Source organism: Mesoplodon densirostris, chromosome 1 (assembly GCF_025265405.1).
Source record: "Mesoplodon densirostris isolate mMesDen1 chromosome 1, mMesDen1 primary haplotype, whole genome shotgun sequence".
Lineage (NCBI taxonomy): Eukaryota > Metazoa > Chordata > Mammalia > Artiodactyla > Ziphiidae > Mesoplodon > Mesoplodon densirostris.
Window position 1 is genome coordinate 33,797,578 of NC_082661.1, and position 26,670 is coordinate 33,824,247.

General features: G+C 46.9%; 1 protein-coding gene and 1 long non-coding RNA gene across 4 annotated transcripts in view; one reads left to right on the forward strand and one right to left on the reverse strand.

Annotated features, from left to right (window-relative positions):
• LOC132492346 (uncharacterized) overlaps positions 1-13,488 on the reverse strand; it is a 94,163-nt gene extending 80,675 nt beyond the window's left edge. For all 3 annotated transcript variants that reach the window (XR_009532804.1, XR_009532805.1, XR_009532803.1), the window contains exon 1: positions 12,930-13,488. This is a non-coding gene — a long non-coding RNA (uncharacterized LOC132492346). The remainder of the gene's footprint in view (positions 1-12,929) is intronic.
• A 55-nt stretch (positions 13,489-13,543) lies between these two features.
• PDLIM1 (PDZ and LIM domain 1) overlaps positions 13,544-26,670 on the forward strand; it is a 42,402-nt gene continuing 29,275 nt past the window's right edge. The window contains exon 1 of the mRNA XM_060101802.1: positions 13,544-13,773. Coding sequence (XP_059957785.1) covers positions 13,678-13,773 — 96 coding nt within the window. The 5' untranslated portion in view covers positions 13,544-13,677. The remainder of the gene's footprint in view (positions 13,774-26,670) is intronic.

Below are 26,670 nucleotides of genomic sequence, written 5' to 3' on the forward strand. Positions count from 1 at the left end.
TGGCCTTTGGAGTATTTAACAGTAGAGATAGGGTTGAGGAAGTGAAAAGGATTCAGGGACAACAACGAAAGGCACCATTATTGGCGGCAGCCCTATAGCCTCTGCACAACCTCAGAGTTCCTACCCCGGCTTATGAAAGCTCACTGGGGGGCGGGCAGGATCTAGAAGATCTGGATCAGAGCCACTGACCCAAGTTCCAGTAAATGCTAACTGGTTTACAGGGCTGGACCTAAAGGACACCTTCCTTTGCATTCCCCTGCACCCAGACTCCCAATATCTCTTTGCCTTTGAGTGGACAGATCCAGATACTCATAACACTTCCCAGCTAACCTGGACCACGCTGCCCCAAGGCTCCAGGGATAGCCCCCACCTATTTGGGAACACATTAGCAAAGGAATTAATAGAATTACAGTTGGTCAACGGGTCTCTCCTACAGTATGGAGATGACCTCCTAATTTCCAGTCCTACTAGGGAAGACTCAGATAAAAACACCATTCACATCCTCAACTTCCTAGGGGGATGAGGATATCGAGTCTCCTCACAAGGCCCAGATTTCCACCCAACAGGTTAAGCACCTGGGATATGTGCTCACCTCTGGGATGAGGACTCTAGCCCAGGACTGAAAGGAAGCCATTGTAACCCTCCAGACTAAGAGGTAACTGAGGGCCTTTCTGGGGATGGAAGGATTTTGCAGGATCTGGATACCTGGATTCAGGCTCAGAGTAAAGCCTCTCTATGAGGCCCTGAAAGGAGGTGACCACAAACCCCTCAACTGGGGTAAAGATTGCCAACAGACGTTCCTAGCTCTAAAACTAAAATTGGGACTGCCCCTGTATTAGGTCTCCTGAACTTAGAAAAACCCTTTACCCTCTATATAGCTGAGAGACAACGGGTAGCCCTGGGTGTCCTCACCCAAAAACCTGGGGACCTCCCAAAACCAATAGCTCATTTCTCAAAACAACTTGATCAGGTGGCCACTGGATGGCCACGATGTCTTAGGGCAGTGGCTGCCCCTCTCTGCTAGTAGAAGAGGTCAATAAGTTCACTCTGGGACAACCCCTGGAAGCCCTAACTCCTCACCAAGTACAAGGAGTCCTAGAACCAAAGGGACACCAATGTCCGATGGGTGGATGATGACTTAAACACCAAGCCCTCCTACTGGATACCCCAGGCATAACTCTTAAGGTCTGCCAAGCCCTGAACCCAGCTACTCTAAGGCCAGACCCCCCCACCCCAAGGGTCCCTTGTTCATTCCTGTGTGGAGGCTATTGAACAAGTTTACTCCAGTAGACCTGACCTCGAGCCCCTAACCAATCCTGATGCAGAATGATTTACCTATGGAAGCAGGTGTATACATGAAGGGGTTAGAAAGGCCGGCTATGTCATAGTCAGTTGAGTCAATTGTTGAGTCTGGAGCTCTACCCTCTCACACTTCCGCCCAAGAGGCCAAACTGATTGGCTTGACCAGAGCACTCTAGCTAGGAAAGGGATTAAGAATCAATATATACCCTGATTCCAAGTACGGATTCCTAGTACTATATGCCCATGCTGCCATATGGAAAGAAAGGGGATTACTAACAGCCAACGGGTCCCCTATAAAACACCAGGCAGAAATTCTAGAACTGCTAGAAGCCATCCAGCTTCCAAAGGAGGTTGCAGTCATTCACTGCAGAGGCCACCAAAGGGACAACACCTCCCTTACAAAGGGAAATGCCCTGGCCGACAAGGTCACTAAGACAGTAGCCAAAGAACAGCTGGCCCTACAAGCTGCAGCTCTCGGACCCAACAAGCTCCCCCCCTTCTCAATGCTGCCACCTTATACACCAGAAGAACAGGTAGGGAACTGGAAAGAGACCTCTCAGGGTGGCTGACAAAAGATAACAAGCTTCTCACTCCTGGGGCCAAGCAATGGAAAATACTTAAGTACTTCCATGAATCCTCCCACTTAGGGCAAGACTACCTATTCAAACTGGTTACGCAGGTGTTGCTGGGTAAAGGACTGTCCCAAATTGTTAAAAATGTCATCAAGGCTTGTGAGCTTTGCGCCCCCAGTGGCCCAGGAAGACGCCCCATACTTCCCGCCCTAACTTGGCCCATACAACATTGGGGAACCTATCCAGGGGAGGACTGGCAAGTGGTCTTGACCCAAATGCCCCCACGTAGGGGATGGAAACACCTATCGTTATTCATAGACACCTTTAGAGGGTGGATAGAAGCTTTCCCTACTAAAACTGAAAAAGCAATAGGAGTATCCACATTTCTGCTTAAAGAGATAGTTCCGAGATCGGGTTACCCAAAGGCTTACAGAGTGATAACGGACCTTCCTTCACTGCCAAACTGACCCAACAGGTTTCCTCAGCTCTGAGTATTAACTACAGCTGACACTCTTCCTAGAGGCCCCAATCCTCAGGCAAGGTAGAAAAGGCAAATCATGTTCTACAAAGAACGCTTGCTAATTTATGCCGAGACTTCAGAAACCTGGGTCTCCCTCCTGCCTCAGCCCTTCTACGGACCAGGATGGCCCCGAAGGGAATTTTAAAACTTAGCCCCATTGAAATGACTTATGCAAGGCCCTTTTTTGATTTCAGATCTTTTGTTTGATGAGGAAACCCACAAACTGGTCTCCCACATTGTTAGCTTGAGCCAAGTTCAAAGTGCCCTCCAAGGGAACGAAGCGCTACCCACCCCCACAAAAGCAAAGGTCGAGGTCTCTGCCCACTCAGGGGACTCTGTCCTACTAAAAACTTGGAAGGAAGGGTCCCTTGATGACCAGCTACAACTAAAATGGAAGGGATCATATCAAGTGTTACTAAGTACTCCAACTGCTGTCAAGCTAAGAGGAGTTACTAGCTGGGTACATCTGTCTAGAATAAAACCTGTACCTTATGAGACTCAATAGGAACCAGAGGGGACCTACTCCTGCGAGGCAGTGGGAGACCTCAGATACTTGTTCCAGAGAACAGGTATGGGTTGACCTAGTCATGCTTGTGTTTCTGACTATCATGCTCTTATTCTGCCACTTTTCAGAACACCCTCCCCCAGGTAAACATCTTCTTTGCCTCTGCTGGGTCTGAACAAATATATAGTAATATGATGTCAAAAGCCACGATACTCCTAGTAGGACTTCTGACGATGGTCATGGCTCAGGGGGAATGGGAAAGTAATGTTTTAGTAGACACATCTAAAACAGCCACTCGGGGAGAAAAACTAGTTAATTGTTGGGTCTGCCATAAAAACCCTGGCTTACAACAACAATTACAGGTACATATAGGTACATACAACAAGAGTATTATCAATTCGAACACATGGAAAAACCTCCCTCTACCGATTTGAGCACGATGGGTAATACCCCCACCCCCGTCAGGCCCAATATCTTGCCTATGTTTGACTCCTTTTAAAAGGGTGCATATGGGCTTCCCTGGTGGCACAGTGGTTGAGAGTCCGCCTGCTGATGCAGGGGACATGGGTTCGTGCCCCGGTCCGGGAAGATCCCACATGCCGCGGAGCGGCTGGGCCCGTGAGCCACGGCCGCTGAGCCTGCACGTCCAGAGCCTGTGCTCCGCAACGGGAGAGGCCACAACAGTGAGAGGCCCGCGTACTGCAAAAAAAAAAAAAAAAAAAAAAAAGGGTACTTATAACTTTTCCATTAATCATGGCTACTTTTGTTATTCAGAAAACCAGTCATGCTTCTGATGCCACTACACCTCTAATGGTTCTCCTGGGTATGGTGACAGCCTCTTTAGAGCAATCCCTGGCCACCAGATGGTAATATCACAACAGTGTCTTGGAACCCAGACCCAAACTGCATTCCTACGGATGCCTTCATTCTGTGTGCTTATAATGAAGACCAGACCCCAAGTGCCTATGGGATAGGGATGGAATGGACTAAAAATTGGGCTAGAAATTGTCAGGCTCTATGGAAGTAGTGGGTTAAAACCTTCTTACTCTACCATCTCATCTAAGCCAAGGGCATGGAATACTCCTGACTTAACTATTTTGAATATACTAATGGGCCCTTGTCCCCGCATTGTGTTCATAACTTGTCCCTTCCATGGATCCCTACAGCTGCTTCCTTTCTAAATTCTTCTGTTCCCAGATCTCTTACTTCACCTTCAGGATATGTCTGGATATGTAGCAATTCCCAGAATGAGAGCCCAAAGACAAGCGCACCCCAGGGAAAATTTGATCCCTTTGTAAATGCTTATCCTTATATCCATAATGTGTGGCATGAGAGAGAGGGTACATTAGGACACTTGGTCCCATTCACAGTCACAATTCATAATAATACTCAATACAGTCCCAAGAGGGCCATCGGATTAATATTAGCAGGAATAGGGCCGGCAGGGGGATTGGCAGCTCCATGGGAAAGCTTTGCCTTCCATGAGAAAACCCTAGAAAATCTAACTAACACTTTAGAGAGCCTAGCCCTGACCACTGGCAATGCCCTAAATAGACTTGCAACTTCTTTAAACTCACTGGGCAATGTGGTCATGGACAATAGATTGGCGTTGGATTACTTCCTGGATGAGCAGGGTGGTATTTGTGTGGTTATAAACAAAACCTGCTGTACCTACGTTAATAACTCGGGCCAGATCAAGATGAACATCAAAAAGATTTATTACCAGGCATCATGGTTATACCACTACAACCAGGGACAGACCCCAATGCCATCTGGTCTACTATTAAGAGCACCCGCCCTAGCCTTACTTGGTTCCTGCCCCTCCTGGGTCCAGTCATGGTCATACTCCTCTTCCTCTTCTTTGGACCGTGCCTCTTTAACCTCTTGGTAAAGTTCATGTCTTCTGGGTTACAACAGTTCCACATCAAAATGATGGCTATGCAAGGATTTCAACCCATACCTCCCTCTGACTTAAAACAAGAAGCTGTCCTGCCCCTGGGGACAGGGGACAGTAAAAATCCAGAGATTTTTACTCCCTGACAGGCAGGGTCGATGCTCCTGCTCAGCTCTGAAGCAGCTACAGAAGACGGACCATTGCCCTTCTGCTTCCTATAAGAATATGGGAGTAAAATCTCTGAGCAGGGAATGAGACAGGAGGGAAAGGGGCAGGACACAAACGCTAGATAATGAAGAAAGGGTGCAGCTGTTGGAATGCGACAAAGACCAGCTGGAATAAAAGTTGAAACCAAGGTGGCTTTGAGAATAGTCCAGTCATTGACCTTTAGCTCATTATACCTTCACTGTAATACTAAAATCACTCCTCCTTACACCATGACAGTTCTGAGGAGGACCAAAAAAGGCCAAAAGGTGGGCAGTGGCCCAATTCCTGGGAAATCCCTACCATGCCCTGACATAGCAAGAATATTCCTCCCACTCGGCCTATGAAATTACTTAAGCTATAAAAACCTACGAACCCGTGCCTCAGGGCCGCTCTCACTTTTTGAGACAGTCCACATTCAGCCTATGAAATGTGTATCTCTCTAAATCAATTTGCTTTCCCTTTACTCTGGCTGCTTTTGAATTCTTTCCTGCTTACGAGACCAAGAACCCTCACTTGGTGGTCCACCCTAAGGACTCCTGCAGGTCCCAGGATGTGACATTTCCCTCTCCTGCAATACGCCCACCACTTATTCAAGTACTTTCATACTCTCTGCATAAAAAGCTAATCCGGGCTCCTCTTGTACTTATCCTGCTGCAGCCCTAGAATTTCCTTGAGAAGCCCTGGTTCTTTTAATGGCATTTAGAAACCAAGTTCAGGAAAGCAAGTGTACTCATTGCTCTGGAGGATCTTTGCTTCTAGGCCCTTTTGGCAGGAAAACATGCATGCAAATACACATAGATATACATAGCTATTTAAATACACACACACCTACATAAACGTATATCCATAGTTTACTTACTTATTTTATTGTTTGTCCCTTACACTAAAATGTAAGCTCCACGAGGGAGAAAATTTTCGTGTTTTGTTTGCTGTTTATTTTTTACTTTTTTTTTTTTTTTTTTTTGCGGTACGCAGGCCTCTTACTGTCGCGGCCTCTTCCGTTGTGGAGCACAGGCTCCGGATGCGCAGGTTCAGTGGCCATGGCTCACGGGACCAGTCGCTCCGTGGCATGTGGGATCTTCCCGGACTGGGGCACGAACCCGTGTACCCTGCATTGGCAGGTAGACTCTTAACCACTGCGCCACCAGGGAAGCCCTGCTGTTGATTTTTTAGTGCACAGAACAGTGCATAGTAAATGGGGAGTATTCAGTAGATAGTTGTTGACTAAAACAGAAGAAACAGCCCCAATAGGCTAAGTAGTTTGTCAAATCCTCACAACTGACCAATGACAGAACTCTCTTTGTAGCATGCTTCCAAGACCCAAAATAGGAGCTAATATCTGGCTGGATAGCACGTGTCTTCATGGTCATTTTTCCACCTTAATTTTTTTCTGGCCTCTTTCACCTTTAGACTTTTGTAATTTGTATCCTCCCTTCCTACCCTCTGGCATTCATAACCTCAGGTGGTCAGTGGGTAGGAGCTCAAGGCAGAGGTTAGGTGGCTAGTCCTGGAAGTAGGAGAAGACCCCAGGCTCATCACCCAGTGGTGATGGCTGAGACATCTCCTCAGCCTGGAATGTGGTCTAATACAAGGAGTGGGGTGTCCAGGTGTGGTATCTGAAGTCAGTTATCATTGCTAGCGTACCCAGCAGCAGCCCTGATGCTACCCAAGAAATGACCACACGGAAGTAGAGCATCAGAGATAATAGAAGACAGACCCAGAGCGGGCGGGTGGAGACCCAACAGAGAGGAAGCCAACCTCCGGGAGCCCTGGCGTCATGGAAACTGGCCCTGCTACTCTATCTGTCCTCAAATGCTATAAATAGTCAGTTTCAGTATCAGCCATGGCCAGACCAGGCCAGCACCACGATCAAACCCTGAGAAGAAAATTTGGGGGAGGATGTCACAGAGAGAGAAAGAGAATGGTTGGAATGGGAGGAATGAGATGAGATGGAGGGAAAGCTTTTGCCTGTCCCCACTGCACACCACAGCAGGCCTCTGGCACTCAGAGCCCACCCCACAGAATTTTCCAGGCTGCCCATCACCCAATAATGCTGTTTCACCAGACCATCCCCCACCCTTCCTACTACTTTGTTCTGTTTCTGCTGCTCAGTATGGCCTTTCTGCCTCCATATTTCTTTCTTTCTTTCTTTCTTTTTCTTTTTTTTTTTTTTTTTTGCGGTACGCGGGCCCCTCACTGCTGTGGCCTCTCCCGTTGCAGAGCACAGGCTCAGCGGCCATGGCTCACGGGCCCAGCTGCTCCGCGGCATGTGAGATCTTCCCAGACCGGGGCACAAACCCGTGTCCCTTGCATCGGCAGGCGGACTCTCAACCACTGCGCCACCAGGGAAGCCCTCTGCCTCCATATTTCTTCATACTTTTAAAGCTTATCTCAATTTCTACTTCCTCCAAGGAGGAAGTCCAAAAAGCCATCCCCCAAAGACTTCTAGTCTAGTTGAGTTGCTGACACTTGGGCTGTGGGTGTCCCTGTTAGTGGAGAAGGAAGATCTGGCCCTTGGGCCCTCCATGAATTGTGGACATGAGGTGTCTTCTGGGATCCTAGGAACCCCTGAATAACCTCCTGTTCCTCCCTTTTTCTGTTACAAAGTCCTCTGGACCCTGTAGCTCCTCCTCTGCCTCCCGGCCCAGACTTTTCTCTGTTACTTGGTTACTGAGTGATTTTAGGGAAGTCTCTTGACCTCTCTGGGCCTATTGCAGGCTGAGTTCTCTGGTTCCAGAGACAGAGTGTCTAAGAAGGATGTTTATTAAGGAGGGCCCTTGGGCTCAGTGCCTGGGGGAGGGAGGGAGAGGAAGCTGGACTGGGCAGAGGGAGAAACTGAGCTACAGGGATCTCTGGAGCCATAATGACCCAACAGAGTTGTCCCATGTTGAGCCCAAATGGCTGGTCTTTTATCCCAAGATCAGTCATTGAATGCAGGCAGTCTGGGGTAGGGCATGCCCGTGGGCAAGGCTGCTCTCTGCGGCAGTGGCAGTCCCTAAGGGGGCTAAACGTTGAAGGCTGTCCACCTCCCAGGAACTGGAAAAATAAGTCCTTCCATGAAGGGGGACCTGGGCAGCGCATCAGTACCTCAACTTCCTCCTGTAATAAGGGCACTTCCCTGGTGGTCCAGTGGTAAAGAATCCACCTTCCAATGCAGCAGACACGGGTTCGATCCCTGGTCGGGGAACTAAGATCCCACATGCTACAGGGCAACTAAGCCCACGTGCTACAACTACTGAGCTTGCACACCTCAACGAGAGATCCTGCGTGCCGCAAACTACAGAGCCCATGCACCCTAGAGCCCGCGCACCACAACTAGAGAGAGAAAACCCATGTGGCCACACTAGAGAGGAGCCCGTGTGCCACAACTAAGACCCAACGCAGCCAAAAAAAAATATATATATATATATATTTTTTTAAAGGGCATCACAATACTTCACTAGGCTACTGTGTGGATGAAATACAACAATATATGTCAAGTTCCTAGCACACACTCTGACTCATAGTCACTGTTTAGTAATGGGGAGAATGTTTATTGTCTGGGTATTGGGCTAGGGTCTGTTGAGTGACTCTGACCCTAAGCCACTTTTCCTCTTTTGGGGGGAGGTGACCAACGGGTGGGTCCATGTACGCTAAAGATTCAAATTTAGACTTTTGAAGTTTTTCCCTATGAGGTTACATATAAAGCCATTGAAATATAATAACATCAATGAAATATGTTAATCATACAACTTTAAATTTAGGTATCAGGAGGTAAATTATATTTTTTATTAATCCATTAATTATCTTGTGAACAACACTATTACATGACATTGTCTTTTTGTCTTAACTTTTCCAATATGTATGCTTAATATGAACCACTTTATCTATGATCTTGTTTTGGAATTTCTTCTTTTAATATCCAGGGATGCTTGAGAAATGGTAGTGGTCCAGCCTCTTTGATGACCTGATGATTTTTGTGCTACGTGTCCAGGGATCCAGGAGGCAGGTGGACAAAACAGCTTCTTGTCTGCTAGGCACACGGCAGGCCTTAGATCTCCCAGTTCACCTGTCCACACCTTTATCAGCCCAGAGGGGACTTCAACCAGGTCAGGTGTCCAGGTGTCCTTAGGGGCCGACGCTCCACAGAGCATGCTCCGTGTGGAATCCGACAGGCGCCCAATCCCAAACGGCCACTTCAGGATCCCACCCCTTCACCCCACCCACCACCCACTCCTCCCCCTGGAGCCGGAGCAGAAAGCGGGAGAAAGTAAAAAATTGGGCGCCCGATTCCCTGACCAAGTCCCTGGCTCAGCCGAAGGCACCTCCCCTCGGTCAGCGGTCCTGGAGTGTAGTGGTACCAGCCGCGCGTGGGATCCCAGTACAGGGCGCGCTGACCCTGGGAGCGGGGTTGAGGGTTAATGGGGACCAGACGTGGGGGATAGGACCTACCGGGAAAAGATGCTTTGTTTTGCAAGCTTCTGAGCTTGGGTTTCGGTTCTTTTTAGAGAAAGAAGAAACAAATCGCTGTGATGTCTTCTGACCAGGGCACCCCGGGCAGCTGCACCGGTTTGGGGATGGGGGAGCCGCTGCGCCCTGAGCCCGTCGGCCGCTTCCGGCTCTCTAGCCCCTGGGCAGAGCCGGCCGCAGATCCCAATGGAGGCTTGGAGCCTGGGAGTCACCTACGCTCCCTCTCGGGTCAAGGTTCAGTCCCAGAGGGGAGAGGGGTCATGGCCGCGATCTCCAGGAATGGGAGCTCTGCAGTCCCCTGAGCGGGTCCAGGACTTGTCCTGCAGATTAGATAAGTCCGTATGTAAAGGCTAGTACAGTCCTACTCTCACTTAAGAAATGGGGCTGTTATTTCCTCAGCACAGTGGCTCTAGAGGGTCCTGGCAGTGGCACCCTGGGTGTGGGAGTAGCCAGCTCTGCAGAAGCCCGATGGGGGGGAGGCGAATCCGCCAGCAGATGCCACCCACCCTGTCCACCTTGTTAAACTGGACTGAGAGTTGGACACACCCACTCTTCCCTGACTTCCGAGACCACTGCTCCTCTGTCCTTCTCCTGTCCTTGCTTCCATTTCTTCAGCGTCCTCTCTACCCCACCTGCACCGCCTCATATGCAGGTATTTTGATGTAGGCTGTCTAGGGTCAAAAAACTTTCATGGAATTCATTATAATAATAATAAGCAAGGCAACTGAAGTTCAGAGAAGTGGCTTAAGGCCATTCAACTGGTGCTCTGCAGGAGTCAAGGGTGGCCAGTGAGGGAATTGCAGAGTTTGGATTAATAAATAACGGCGTTTAAGATAAAACAAGGTTGCTTGTGTTTGGCGGTCAGAGCTGTCAATCCATCACTGGGTATTTTCTGAGTACCTGCTGTGTGCCCAGCTCAGAGCTGGCTTGCTGGAGCAGGGGGAGGGAGATTAAAAAGATAGAAGATGAGGTTCCCTACCCCCAGAAAGACTAGCATTTAGTCTGCATCCAAGGAGTTGAGGCCATTTAACTGATTTTTGCTTTGAAAACTTTACATCATTGTTAGAAGAAATTATTTAAAATTTTTTTCTCCAATTCCATCTTCCAATACAAAGTTAGTTAGTTAGTACTTTCTCCTAATTTGGGGCAATAGGTAGACAAAATTTTTATTTTTTTAACATGAAATCTATAATTTTGTTTACAAATAATAATTGGTTTACCAATAATTTTGGTCCACTCTTTTTTACATATCTTGAAAACACATTTCCCTGCCTTCTCGGTCTTTTTAAAAATGTTTATTTATTTATTTAGCTGCATCGGATCTTAGCTGCAGCACGCGGGCTCTTAGTTATGGCATGCGGGATCTAGTTCCCTGACCAGGGATCAAACCTGGGCGTCCTGCGTTGGGAGCGTGGAGTCTTAACCACTGGACCACCAGGGAAGTCCCTCATAGACTTCATGATTATCATTTCTATGCTGTATACTATTCCCTCATATGGCCATACCATATTTAGCCACTTTTCTGTTGCTCCTTAATGCCAGTTTTTTTGTCATTATAAATAATGTGGCTATAAATATCTTTGTACATAAAGCTTTTTCCTCTTCTTTTAAATTATGTCCTTGGAATTAGTGCCCAGAAAGGGGATGACGTGGTCAGAGTGTTGACTGTTTTGTAGCCTTGTTATGTAGAGCCAGACTGCAACTGACAACATTTAATAACTAACTGAAGTAACCTATGTACTTCTGCCCTATATCTGAAAAGAATATTGTAGAGAATAAGCACTATTGGCACCCACGATGTATCAGGTCCATGCTAGCAGGACACCTGGGGATGAATGAGAGGCAGTTCCCACCTTTGGGGAGCACAGAAGCTGTGGCTCTTCGACCTTTTTCTCTTCCTAGGACACAAATATACAAAACTGCTACCCATCTTAGGGCAGACCCAGAATTTGGCAATTCTCCCAAATTCTGCAGGGACTTGAAATACAAGCATGTTTTTAAATCAGGAGACTCTTAATCAAAAAGGGTATAATTTTTGGCTTCGATGAAGCAGGTAATTGGCTCCTAGCTGTAACTCCATTCCTTTTTCTCGGATTCAAGAACATCAGGATGCCTAGAGCCCATGCTCCACAACAAGAGAAGCCACTGCAGTGAGAAGGCCTCGCACCGCAACGAGGAGTAGCCCCCGCTCGCCACAGCTAGAGAAACCCCACATGCAGCAACGAAGACAACGCAGCCAAAAATAAATTAAATAAATGAGAAAAAAAAAATATCAGGATGGGGAGTTGGGGGGATAAATTGGGAGTTTGGGATTAACAGATACACACTACTATATATAAAATAGATAAACAACAAGGACCTACTCTATAACACAAGGAACTATATTCAATATTTTGTTATAACCTATAATGGAAAAGAATCTGAAAAAGAATATATATCTGAATCACTTTGCTATACACCTGAAACTAACATATTGTAAATCAACTATACTTCAATTTAAAAAAAAAAAAGAATATCAGGATGCAAGATGAGAGGGATGGATAGATGACACAGAACGACTTTGATTTCGAAATTCAAGCAAACCATCCCCAAACCAGGCATTTGTGCATTTGTGGACACGTAAGATGATCCTTTTATGTGTAAACCTGTGCACAGGGCTTTTGGGTAGGTAGGCCAGGATCACAGAGACAGAACACTGGGGCTCAGGTGCCAGGATGAATTGGAGCCAAGAAAACTATGAAGAATCTGGGACCCAAAGGTCATAAGGTTGGCCAATGTATTGCGTTCATTAAATGCTATGTACTAGGCACTATTATTAGGCGCTGGGCTACAGCAGTGATCCAAACAGATACAAACCCCTACCCCTGGGGAACTAATGCGTAGGGGTGACCGGGGGGTATAAATAAGTGAAATATTGAGTATGTCAGATGGTGATAAATACAACGGGAAAATAAAAGCAGAGGAAGGTGACAGGGTGCTCTAGAGAGGAGGTTTTAAATAGGGCTTTCAGAGATGGCCTAACTGAGATGATGACATCTGAACAAAGGGCGAGCCTTAGGATGTCTGGGAGAAAAGCATTCCAGAGGCCCTGACGCAAAGCCTTGAGGCAGAAGCAACAGGCCAGTGTGGGCTGGGAGCAGCACAAGGAGATGAGATCAGAGAGAGAGTTGGGGCCATTCTGTGGGTGGCCCTACAAGCATTTTAGGCATTTCAGCTTTACTCAGAGGGAAGTGGGGGACCTAGTGGACAAGGAGATGTGGTCTGATCTGGCGAGGAGAACGTACTCCAGGGCGAGGGGGGCAGAGCCCAGTTAGGAGGCTAGTGGCAAGTCAGCAACCCAGGTCTTCGGACTCAACCCAGTTCCCTTTCCACGCACTTGGCCCGCCTCAAACTTGAGGTGTGAATTGTTGGGAAGGGCAGAACCTACAGTGAACCCAGCCAGGAGGAAAGGTTTCTAGGAAGGTTTTTAAGTTCACTTACAACTTCGTACGTTGGTCTCATTCGCACTAGAAAAGTTCCAGTGTGCGGTTTTAGCACGGGGAGCCTGGGCGACGGTCCAGTTACACCACGGACAAGCTGTGTGGCTTCTGGCAGGTCTTCTAACCTCTGGCCGACCCAGTTAATTCATCTGTAAAATGGGGCTATAAATGCCCTCACTGCTTCATATTTTCAAACGAGATCACTCGAAAGCACCTTTGAAACATCGTTGTCGTTTACAATAAAACAAATGTGAAAATGGAGCTGACCTCAAAGGGATGACTTTGAACAGCACTTCCAAACTCTTTCAAAAGCGCCAAGCTTTGTCTCCTTCGAGGTCGCCGGAACCTACTCGCCTCTCACCTAGCGCCCGCGGCGGGGCTGGGAGTGCAGCCGGGCGGCGGCTGGCGCGGGAGGGAGGTGGCGCTGGGGGCCGGGGCGGGGCTGCTGAGACCCCGAGCCCCCCGAGCTGACCCCAGGCCCTCTCTGCCCGACCCTCGGCCGGGCCCTGTGCGGGCGCCGGGGCGGGGGGCAGCTGCGGGCCGCGGGCGGGAGGACAGGCGGGGCAGGCAGCCGCGACGCGGCCTGGGCGGAGCCGCCCCCTCCCTCCTCCCGCCCAGCTCCCGCCCGCCCCAGGCTCCCCGGGCCCGCGCCGCGCTCTCTTTCTCCGACAGCTGCTGGGGAGCCCAGCGCGCCGCTCCGCGTCCTGCCCCGTCTGTGCCCGGGAGTCGCCGACCGCCGTCGCCGCGCCATGACCACGCAGCAAATAGCGCTCCAGGGCCCGGGACCGTGGGGCTTCCGCCTCGTGGGGGGCAAGGACTTCGAGCAGCCTCTCACCATTTCCCGGGTAAGAGCAGCCTGGGACGCGCGGGGAGCGGGGCCATCCCGGGCTGGGGAGCGGCGTGACTCAGAGGGGACCTGGGGCGGCCGGGGCCCCGCGGGCGCTGTCGGAGACGGCGGCTTCCGGAGCCCGGGACGGCCGGGCGCAGCCAGGTGCGCCAGGTGCGCCGAGCGCTTTCCGCGCACCTCGGGCCCGCAGCCCCCGCCGCGCTTGCCAGACGCCGCGCTCCCAGGCGAGCCAGCCGGCTGCGGAGCACCACTTACCGCGTCCGCGGGACAGAAAGGCGCAGTTTTCGTGCCTTCGCTCCGGAAGCGTGGCCGGCGCGTGGACGCGCTTTGTCCGCGGGTGAAAGGCTCAGGGTCCCCGCAGATCCCGCACGCTGGGAGGTAGCGCTTCCCCGTTCTAAACAAGCCGCAGAGCGGCGGAAAGCAGTTTGGAAGTAGCAGGAACCACCTGGAAAGTGAGGTGGAGAGGATGGGAAGTTTACTGGGGCGGGGGCGGGGAGGGCGAGTGAGGTTAAACGCAACAATCCAAACAACTAGTTTCTCACTCCTTGGACTTGATCCATGGCCAGGTTTTACCTCTCTAATGTCTTTTGGAGAAATGGCGGGATTTTGGTAACAGACCAACCCGAATAAGCCCTCTTGGACATTCCACTACTTCGCGGGAGATGGCCGTGCCATATTTCTGCCTGGCATTTCGGGATTATCAACTGATCAGCCCTTTTCCCCCATAAATAGGGGTGCGGTGGGGTTCCCACCTTATGTGTTTGTCTGGGGGAAGTTGGTGCTTGAAAAATTCTCAGAGGGTCCTCATCTGTTTGGAAGGGCCCAGGTTCAGTCGGAGACGACCAGGTCCATCATCCCCAAATAAAGCGGAAGCCTGAGGGAGACCCAGACTCATTGTTTGGAGGCCCAGGCTTTGGTCATCTAGTCTGGGCTAAAGGCAAGGTTGATGTCCCACTGAGAGTTGCCACATTCAATGTGCCACCAAAAGGCGGGCAAGAAATATTTTTTGACTGAATGAAAAAAGGGAGCGCAAAGCACTCTCTGGTACCCAGCTTTGCTAGGCCTATCATTCCATTCATGGGCTCATCTGCTTGCTGAAGATGACCCTAGACCTCCCTCCCCAGCCATGTGAACATTCCTCCTTTTTCTTGGAGGGGGAGGGTGGAGAGGGAAGGGGAATATCCCTATGGGTCTTTTTGACTTAGGTCCTTGCCTCCAGCCCCCGAAAGAATATGGTGGGAGGCGCAGGAGGAAAAGAATTGGGGCTTCCTCTTTGGCTTCTCTCCAGCCACAGTCCTACCCACATTTCCTTGCAGGTGGGCCCTAGTGGAGTGATGTCTTCTCTGACCATCCCACTCCCAAAAGGGGCAGGTGCTTCAGTTCTTAGGCCCTGTCTTCCACCTGCTGTCCCCAGGGGACAACTTTGATTATTCTTGCAGGTACATGCTGTCTTCCCAGCCACCAGCCAGATTCCTCAAGCGCAGAAACTGTGCCTTCCCCAAATCTGGACCCCTGCCCCCAAGGCTGGCACCGAGCTGAACCTGGCTGTGCCCAGTAAATCTTTGCAGGCTTATTAATAAATGCTTATCCAGGGAAGGCACATTTAGACTCGCTTACCTCATAGTCCATTTGTCCCCACTCTTTGTGTCTATAATTAACCTGTCAGCCGGCTCAACTTCTGAATTTATGTATGACATGAAACCCTTTCTTAAGAACTGGAGAATATGGCTTCCTCCAAGGAGCCGGAGCTGGAGCTGGAGGGACAGAGTGGGGGTGGTTAAAAAAAAAAAAGAATTGAGAATATATTGGCCATCTATTAAAAGGGCAATTACTGCCTGCCATTTTAGCTGTTTTAAAAAGACTTAATGCAAGTGGCCCTGTGCTGGAACGATGGTATGGGGTGGAAAACACAATACTGTGAATTCTTTAGTTTGTACCCTCATCTGTTTTTTTATTTTTTTATTAGCACATGTCTCATGAGCATATAGCATATTCTAGAAACTATACAGCAAAGCCCTGGAGTCCCAGAGATGAAGAAGACACAGCTCCACTCTCAAGGTGTTCATGGTTTAGTGAGGGAAGATTATCTTTATAACGCCCTGGGTTGTGCTTTAATTGAAAACTGAAAGTGACTCAGAGGAGGTGACATTCTCTTCCTGACAGTAATTTACCTGTTTATTCATCTCATTATTCCCACATGGAAAAAACCTGGGCCTCCTAACTTGCTGGGAATGGGAAAGTCATTGTCATAAAGGGTCCCTGAGGTAGCTGAGATCTGGTATAGGTCTGATTTTTGCTTCTTACTTGAGCTGTACCTGGGGTGAGTCTTCTACTGTCTGTGGCTGCCTTTTTTTTATCTCTGCAATGGGGATAACTCCAGCCATTGGCTGTGAGTTAAGGTATGTGAGATTGCTGTGTAAACAGTGAACAGTAGTGAGGATGTGTGAGCATCCGCAAAGTTATACACACGTTCTGGTTGGTAGGTGTGCTAGATTCATCATTTGGGGCAGATACAGTTTGCTGTGGTTTTGTATATGCAGACTTTGAGTCTCCACACCAAAGCAAACCATAAAATTAGGCTGGGAAAGGAGTGCCTTTTATTTAAATAGCTATGTTTGCTTTCTCTTGCATGAATTATTCTGGTATTGGCTTCATTCTTTTGTCAAACTACTAAAGCTCCTGAATATAACTCTGTAATCTTGTATACTTGAAATTATTTTTCTTTTTTAACTTTTTTATTGTGAAATTAAAAAGTCATAAACTAAAAATGCACAGCAAATGCTTATAAAGTAAATACCTGTAGAGTTACCACCCAGGTCAAGAAATAGAACATTACCAGAACCTCAGCAGCTCACTAACCTACCTCCTTGTTTTTAGCCAGTTTCTGAACAGAAACAAACAGCACACATTTGTGTGTGTGTGTGAATAGCTGCTTTTGTTCAATATTTTCATCTTTGTTATTGTGATACACTTAAAAAATTTCAATCCAGCTCTCCAACTTTGAATGGACATAAACTATCTTTCTTCCTTTTACCAGTTTCTCATTTAAGCCTCTACCTTGGACTCCCTGAAGTCCTCCTTGGACTCCTGACACATTTGCAATTGTCCTCTGAGATTTTTTTTCTCTGTCAGTTCCTGCTCCAGGTCTACAGTTGTCTACCTCCTTGAGTTGTGGTATGTTTTTTTTTCCCATGTCAATTTCTTATTTCCCCTAGTTGCTTTCCATGGAAGTCTTCAGAGAATCCACACCCAGGCCAAAATTGCTGCTGAGTTTATGTTGACTCTTTTTCCTCTCCCAGCAACTGACAAAAGGCAGGAAGGGGCGGGGCCAGAGATAAGGGGATGCTCTTGGTGGGAGGAGTTGCTCATTTGCCTCTTGATTCCTAGGGAAGCCTTTGCTAAGAGCCTCTGGTTTTAACTCAAGTATCCTAAGGAGTGTTTAATAATGGATACTCTGTAGTCAGAGGGTCTTTTCTGACTTTAAAGAGTGTTATTTCCAGACTCAAGTAGGCTTACATCATGTCCTTGAGGTCGAAAGAGCAGGGCTTATCTGTCAGATTGTGAAAAGTGAGAATTGTCCATAAAGGCTCATTATGCATTAATGGCCCTTGCTCTGTACTCCCTCATTCTGTGAAACGGATCACCTGGGAAATATTAGCTGCTCCAGCTGATCTAAGGAGAGGAGGAAGAGGATGAATTACAGGGAATGGCTTGGAAGTGAATGCTTGAGCCTACTGGCATGAAATTCACCAAGCCATGTTATGTCCCTTTGACCAGAGACCCTGCCCCTTACCTAAAATCCTGGATGCCAACCTTGCTGGCTTGTCTTTGAGGAGGAGAGAGCGGAGAATGGTGTTAAGGTATTGCAACAGGGCAGATAATTGAGAGGAGGTTATCATTTAACCACTGAGATCACTCTCCTACTCTGATCAGGACTGGGAAAAGCACCAGTACTGCTCTTGTGCTGGGACTAGTTAGGAGTGGCTTCCAAGCTGTGCTCATTCCCTAGGCCGTACCTTGCCATTGCTCCCTGGAGGAGAGGAAAATGAGTATTCTTTGCCTTTTACAGGGGAGAAGCTCAGTGCCCATAGGTTAGGTAATTTGTTTGAATTGACAAATTTTTTCAATGAATGAACTACTTCTTAATTTCTTTGTAAAGGAAAAGGTAAAGGCTCATTAAAAATGAGCAAAAGGCTATGTCAGAAAATTAATTTTTAAAGGATGATTTGACTTCCAGTATGTCTCAGAGGAGAGCCTGGAGAAGCTGCCAGAACTTCTGTATGGTGCCTGGTAGAGTGTCCAGGGCAGGAACTCAGGCTGAACTCCAGTCCTGAACACCACACTGGGTGACCCCAGGTATGTCACATGCCTTCTCTGGGGCTCAATTCTCTGTAAAGATAAATAAAATAATAAATAAGCAAACCAGTGGTTTTGTACCCTTTGAATATGAGGGCCCCCTTTTTTTTTATTGTTAAAAAGTGTCCCAACCTCTCATATGACATTAATTGTACCTTCAACCACCAGTTGATGAGAAAATGTAATATGAATTCAGAAATGTTTTCAGATGAATTTGGGTTGTGTTATTCATCTGTGAATATCTATGCCCAAATGACTCTTATGTTAATCACAAGAGCCTCCATTTACGCTTGGAAGATTTGTGTGAGAATATTTGATTGGCTTGCAGCAATGACCATAGTTAAACTGTATATAAGACTTTTTATATGCCAGGCAGTGTTCTAAGAGCTTAACATAGTCTTTCAGTAATCGTCACAAGTATCTTGTGAGGTAGATACAATTAAGATACCCATTTTATAGATGAAAAAACTGAGCCATGGAAACATTAGGTACTTTGCCCTTGTCATACAGTAGTGAGTGGATAGAGCTGGAATTTGGCTGAGCAGTCTGGCTTCAAAGCCCATAGCCTTAACCTCTATGTCATAATAATGTTTAAACAGTAGCTAATATATTTTGAATGGCTACTCTGTGGTAGGTGTGCACTTGCATTATCTTTTTCTGTACTCCCCACAACCCACGACACAGGGACACAGGACACACAATACATACAGTAAATCGAAGAGCTGGGATTTGAACCCAGACAGATTGACTCCCAGGCCAGCTTTAACCACAGTATTCTGCCCCCTGATAAGCCATAACTGTCAATATTTCATTGATAATAATATTACCCAACACCCAGGTCTGAGAAGTGCTAATGGCGGGGCAGTCATCAACATGAGGGGTAGGACTCTCCTGGGGTCCTCACCCCATAGCCCCTCACGCCCATGGGGGTTGGCTGGGTTGGCCTCAGCCTGAGTGCTCCTGGAGCTCAGAGCATCCTAGAGAGCAACACCTCCACTTCCCGTTTCTCCTGAAAAGCTAGAAGCCATGGCCCCACCTGGGAGAATTGACAGACCAGCCATAGGATTCCATGGCCGTGTGAGCAGGGAAGAACGGAAGAGCAGAGGAATTGGACGATTTGCCAGAGAAAAGCCTCTGTAGGTGGCCAGGACGGAATCTGGGGGCAGTTTTTATGGCAAATGAAGATGACCAGGGAGTGGACAGATCCACCTTGCCCAGCCAAGGACGGGCCTGCAAAGTGGCGGCCAAGCCAAGTCCACAACAAAATGTACCCATGAAAACCTAAGACGAGAAAGGTAATTTCCGTATGGCATTTAGCACCCTGTGTGATTGTTGATACTGTTATTAGCACCAACGTGGGTAAAGTGGGAAGCTCATCTGTAACTGAGGTCCGTGGTGTATCTTCATACGTGTAGTACACTGCCTTCTCAGTAAATGCCATAAACATGAAAAACACCTTTCTGAAGAACACTCTGGTCTTGTAGGAGGCCAGGTTCTTGATCAAGAACTCGGCCTAATTTTAATAGATATGACTACTCATGTCTATCAGATAAGAAGATAAGGACATAGGTATGACCTATATAGGATAAACTTGTCAAATGCATACAGATAAATAAAATTCAGGTGATGCAGCAATGATTTACATCCATTTCTTTAAAAAAATTATGTATATATAAAAAAAATACACTTCCACAGCTGGACGTGATCAGACCCTATGACCCAACAATTCTCCTAGTTAACTGCTCAATAGAAATGTGTCCACATGGCACCAAAAGACATGTCAAGAATCTTCAAAGCAGCACTATTCACGATAGCCCCAAACTCGGAACAATTCAAATGTCTAACAACAGTGAAATGGAGAAATAAATGGTGGTATATACAAGTAATGATATGAAACACTGCAGCCATGAGAATGAAGGAATTACAACCATGCACAATGACATGGATCAGACAGGCAGACATATGATGTTGAGAGAAAGAAGCCAGACATAAAGCATAAATACCACATCATTGCAGTTATATAAGATTAATCAGGCAAAATTAATCTATAGTGTTAAAAGTTGGGATCACAGTAACCTTTGCCAGGAGGTTAGTGACGGGAAGGAGGCACGAGGGGCCTTTAGAAGTTCAGGTAATGTTCTGTTTCTTTATTTGGTGCTGATTCCATGGGTGCGCTTTCTTGGTGAGAATCCATCCAGCTGTTTATTTACAATTCGTGTCCTTTTCTGTATGTGTGTTATGCCTCAATAAAAAGTTTACATAACAACCCTTATGCTTATTATAAAAGATCAAGTAATATAAAACTGTGGACAGCCCAAGGTAAAAGGCTTCCAACACCTTTCCCCAATCTTACTTCTCAGAGGTAAACACTGTTTAACGGTTTGCTGCAAAACTTTTCAGACTTTTTTCCATTCATGTAGCATTTTTAAAAATCAAATTACCATGTCATGGTGAACTATTTGGATGTCACTGCTTTGTACTTTCTGCCTTATTTTTAATGCAGCAAATCAAGAATTAAAGCCATCTTGATGTCATGGGAAAACGAAGTCTCAGTATCAGCCTGATCTAGGTTCAAACCTTGTCTTGTCCCTATATTAGCTGTATGTCCTCAGGCAGGGTTAGCCTCTGAAACCTCAGTGCTCTCATTTGTAAAGCGGGAATAATAGTCCTTGTCTTCAAAGGTTGTAGTGAGGATTAAGATGATGTCTAGAGAGAGCTTAGCACTATGGCTAACACATAGAAGGTGTCGGTATACAGTGGTACTATTAAAAAAATATATTAATGGTAGCTACTGTGTATTGAGTGCTTATTATGGGCCAGACATTGTTCTAAACTCTACAAATGAAATCTCATTTAATCCAACAACAAATGAGGTTGACCCTGTTATAAATTGTATTTGATAAATGAAGAAACTGAAGCAATGGAGAGTAACTGCCCAAGGTTATGTGTTTAGTGAATGGTTAGGATTTGGGTTATGGGTGGTTGTTATTGGGGCTGTTTAAAAGCACATGGGATTCACTGGGACTTGTATAGGGACCTTTGAGAGACTGATGACTTCTTGATCAATTAGTCAGGGTATTCTACTTTGCTATCTGCTTTTTAATTATATTCCTACCTAAGAAATGATGGTTGGTCTTTCAGACTAAGAGAGCAATAAGTCTCTGATCGGCCACCCCTTCGCGTTAATAGCTTCCTTTTGCACCGAGTGCGAAGTGAAGCTGGATTACGGCATAGCTCAGCTACTTGGACCTGAACTACTTTATTGCCTCATTTTCTTATGAAAATGGTTATGGAGTAACCAAGAACATTTTGAAACATTCTTGGGGTTTTCAAGCCAACTGCGTAAGCTCATACAGCTTCTGTGTCTATAATGTGGCTTCAAAGTCTGTGCCATAGCCTGGGCCCACAAACAAACTGAGTCAGAAGTCTGACTAAGGAGAGTTCAAATTCCACATCTAAATGGGATACTGCAGGGCGGGGCTCTGCTTTGTCATCCAGCTCAGAGTCCTTTAAATTTATACCTAAATAGGGACTTACCTGGTGGCGCAGTGGTTAAGAACCCGCCTGCCAATGCTGGGGATATGGGTTCGAGCCCTGGTCTGGGAAGATCCAACATGCCACGGAGCAACTAAGCCCATGCGCCACAACTACTGAGCCTGTGCTCTAGAGCCCACGAGCCACAACTACTGAAGCCCATGCACCTAGATCCTGTGCTCCGCAACAAGAGAACCCACCGCAGTGAGAAGCCTGCGCACCACAATGAAGAGTAGGCCCCGCCCGCTGCGACTAGAGAAAGCCCGCACGCAGCAAAGAAGACCCAATGCAGCCAAAAATAAATAAATAATAAATGTATTTTTAAAAATTTATACCTAAATACTTGGACACAGCCATTAGTTCAAAGGAGGTTGTCCCTAAAGGTACATGGCACTGAGATTGAACGTGAATTCCAAATTTCTTTATTCCAGTCTTGTTTGTATAATGTTAAAAATTATTAAGTTATTATTTAATATTAATACACCCAACTTGTAAGGTGATTTATAGCACCAAAATACATGGCTACAAAATTTCAAACAAAAGAACACACACCATAAGATGTAACAAAAAATTGGGGTCTTCCCTGGTGGTGCAGCGGTTCAGAATCCGCCTGCCAATGCAGGGGACACGGGTTCGAGCCCTGGTCCAGGAGGATCCCACATGCCGCGGAGCAACTAAGCCTGTGCGCCACAACTACTGAGCCTGCGCTCTAGAGCCCGTGAGCCACAACTACTGAGCCCGCGTGCCACAACTACTGAAGCCTGCGCGCCTGGAGCCTGTGCTCCACAATGGGAGAAGCCACCACAATTAGAAACCCTCAGCAACCAGAGAAAGCCCGCACAGCCACGGAAGACGCAACGCAGCCAATCAATCAATCAATAAATTAAAAATTTGGAACAAAGAAAGAGATGTGCCAGGACCTTTCAATCAGGTGGTTTCTGTAATTGCATACTACATTTAGCTGTGAGTTTTCTGGTGGAGGCAAAAGAGGAACCATGTTATTTAGGCATCTGGAATGAAATAACTTCTGCAGTACTCCATTTGCATTCAAGGATGTTGACCAGTGGTGTAGGGGATTTTTTTTTCTTTGTTTTGGTAAGAGATAGGAAAATACTATTCTAATGGATGTTTCATTTTTCTTTTCTTTTCTTTTCTTTTTGGCCTCGCCCCACGGAAGGCATGTGGGATCTTAGTTCCTACCGGGGATGGAACCCCTACCCCGTGCAGTGAAAGCGCAGAGTCTTAACCACTGGACCTTCAGGGAAGTCCCTGGATGTTTCTTTTAAGGGCCTTCTATGCATTTTAATAGAATGTAAGCCTTGAAGTTGTCTCTGGAGGCGCTGAGATCTTAGATTCTAAGTATTTTTTGTTTACCTGGTTAACTTCCTTCAGGGAGAACTTTGGGGGAAAAAACCTAGTGAGCATCAGAATTTTCTGGGAAGCTTTAAAAAATAAAGATTCCTGGGTCACACTGTGTAGACCAGGGGTCCCCAACCCCCGGTCCTCAGACCAGTATCTGTCTGCAGTCTGTTAGGAACCGGACCGCACAGCAGGATGTGAGCCTCAGGCGAGCAAGTGAAGCTTCATCTGCCGCTCCCCATCGCTCGCATTACTGCCTGAACCAACCCCGCCCACCCTGTCCGTGGAAAAATTGTCTTCCACGAAACCGGTCCCTGGTGCCGAAAAAGGTTGGGGACCGATGGTGTAGACTCCCCTCAGTAGATCTGAAGTGGGATGTAGAGATCTATTTATATTTTTAAAACCTGAGGGGATCTGACGACCAACTTGTTTGGGAACCATTGCCTCATCCTTGCCAATGTCAGTTTCCCCGAGTTATTGGTGAGCTGAGTCAATTTCTGGTCTGCAGTTTAGATGCCAGTTCCAAGGGTCAAGGTTAACAACCTTCTGTGAACATTCAGGAAATTGACCTGTATTCCTGTCTGCAGGTTAAAGTCAGAGAACCTTTGAACAGGGACAGTTTTTCCCTTGGGGGGGGTGGGTGGGGTGAGGCTGCTTCAGAACTGTTTAAACTGTTTGACAGGTATTTGGTTAAAACCCCCACCTCTGTCAAAAGAGTGGCAATACAATTTATCATCCAGACTGGAACACTGTTGAAAATGAAATGGGGTGCTTTTGATAATTAAGCTGGGAAAATCTGTTACCATCCTGGGCAAACCAGGGTGTCTTGTAGTCCTAGTCATAAAACATTTCTGCATATAATTTTTTAACTAAGCCAGTGGTCACAAGCACATTTGCATGAAGGGGTTCGGAGACAACATAAAAGAGTTTTGACTCGAGGGTGAGGTAGTGGAAAAATTAACAGCTGCCAGAAAGATGCTAAATGGCAGCTGGTCCCAGGTTTCTGTGTTGGGGGCAGTAGAGCATGGTGAGAACTGACGAAATGGAGAGTGTCTGCCTCAGCTAAAGGGGCAGAGTAATTTAAATTTTGAAAAGCCAAGATTGTAGACTGGATTCATTTCATGGGCCTCCTCCAGCTTTCAATCTTGAGCTTAGGGAGTTAAAGGAACCCAATCTGGCTGTCAATCAAACACGTAATTTTAAGTAGAAGTGCCTTTGGACAAGTCCTCTAGGGGAAGCCAGCCTCAGAATGGCTGTCCTAGAGGCTGAATTGTCGACCCCTCCAATGGGTCTGCTTCTCTCAACTGCCATTAGGGAGTATCTGACAAATACAGTCACCTTAATCTCAACAGAGCTAGGGCTCAGTGGTTGTTTCTTGGCAGTAACTGGGCAGTTGAGTCAGAGGCTATGTTTAAACTCCTTTGTTGTTCCCCATTGTTTTCCAGATAAAGTACGGTCTTGTTAAAAAGAAAATGACAGAACTCTTACAGCCTGGTCTATTTTTACATCTCCAGACTCCTCCCCTTCCTCTCCCTTCACTTCCTGTGTTTTATCTATGCCAGTCCACGTGCTATTCCTGTAACTTGGCATGCTCTTTTCTGCCTCCTGTAGTGCCTTTGCACAGTTTTAAGCAATGCCTCCTCCACGGAGCCTTCCCTGATTTCACCGTTAGGCTCCCATTGCCTCTCTACTTGTTTCTAGCATCAGCTGTTATACATACCTGTCTGCCCCAGGAGATTGTGAACTTGACAGTGTGCTCTGCCTGAATCATTTCAGGTAATCCTCACAACAGCCTCTCGATGCCTGGACTGTTATCACCCCTGTTTCATAGGTGAGAAGAGTGAGGCACAGAGAGGTGAAACATCCCACCCAAGGGTACTTAACCTCACAAGCACCAGAGACGGGACTTGAACCCTGGTCATCTAACTTCAGTAGCCACATCTTAATAAGCTACACTGTCTTTGAGAATGGACTTAAGGAATGTCTATCTGATGAGTGAATGAATGAAAGAAGGAGGTAACAGAGGAGGGATAAAATAGGTATATGCCATAATACGGAGGAAGAAAGTCATCTTTTCATTTGCTGTGGCCAGTGGGTATGCATCGGGTTTTGTATAAAAGCAATATTTAGTTATTTAGATGTAAATTGAAGAAAGTGGGAGAGCCACGTCATAGTCCTATTCTGTGCCATTTAGAAGCGACATTCTATGAACATTCTGTTGTGTTTAGAAGTCTGACGGCAGTGCACAGGCTTTCATGATGCAGTATAGGATGGATGTACAGATTGGACTCTGAGCAAAGTGTCTGCCTGTGGGGACAAAGGGTGAGAGAGACATGAGTGAATTCTGCAGAAGAGGGCAGATTGTTCATTAGTGGAAATTGTGCCTAACCCCATTTATTCTCAGGCATCAAGAGCTGTGTGATCAAGTTGTATGGTCTCTGGGGAAGAAAGCTGGAAGAGGGTTTTTGAGAATGTCCACTGAACTAATTAATGGGCCTGCCTCTTTGGAGGAGAGTATAGGACTTCTGTTTTAGAAACTGAAGCTGACTCCATTCTGAGCCGGTTCTGATGGAATTTGACGGTCAGGAGAAAATCAGAACAGACAGTGGGGCATGCTGGGTTAGGTGGACGGACCTCAGAGCCCCACAGCCCGCCACTCACCAGCTGTCAACCCCTGTTCCTCCACTTCCTTCTCTATGATGATGCAAATAATGTTGGCTACCTGATAGTATCTCAGGAGGACTGGGAAATTAACCCTTGCCAAGCAAACTGTGTTTGACACATAATTAGCACTCATTAACTGATAAATACTGCTATGATTGTGATGAATAGTTAGTGTGCAGTAAGGTTTGGAGTCCTCCATTCATGATGGGAACTAACCAGAGTTGGAGACACAGGCCTTCTGTCCTGAGGGCTTTTCAGTTCTGACTTGAGTATTTTATAAGGGGAGGTGTTACTGGGCCCCAGCTCAGCATAGACCAGTGGAGATGGTTGTCTGACGGATGGTGAGTGGCACCCAGGCCTTGGCAGGAGTTTGTGACACTCCAGTTCCCTGTGTTGAAGGCCACAACAGATGAGTCTGCTCAATTCTGGATTTCTCTTTGGCTCTGACAGTTGGGTTTGGAGCCTCTGCTTGTGGCATTGTGGTAAAGCAGAAGGGGAATGGAATTTGGAATGAGGGGATCTGGTTTCAAGTTCAGGCTCCAACCTTTAGCTGTGTGAACTTGAGTCAGTCACAGCTTTTCTGAGTTTCAATTTCCTCATCTGTAAAATTATATGTTGGTGGTGAAGTCATCATCATTATTATCTCAACTAGGACAATGTATGTGAAAGAGCTTTGTAAAAGGCAAATCCCATAATTTGTTTAAATCCATTTTCCCCCCAGAAATAGACAGCTCATAAAAGAATGTGGACTTTATTTATGGGTGATTCCATCCGAGTCCTACCTGATGGTGTTGTCTTATAACTTTCTGAGATCTCCTTTAGCTCCCCATTAATTTGGCTTAAAAAAAAAATCAGACCAAAGATAGGATGGCCAGGCCTTGATTACTCAGACTCAGGGCTCTTAAGACTGGTTCTAACTTGTCCAGGATCTGTCGGGATATACTTAGCAGAAATGCCTCACCTCCAAGACAGTTTGAACCAA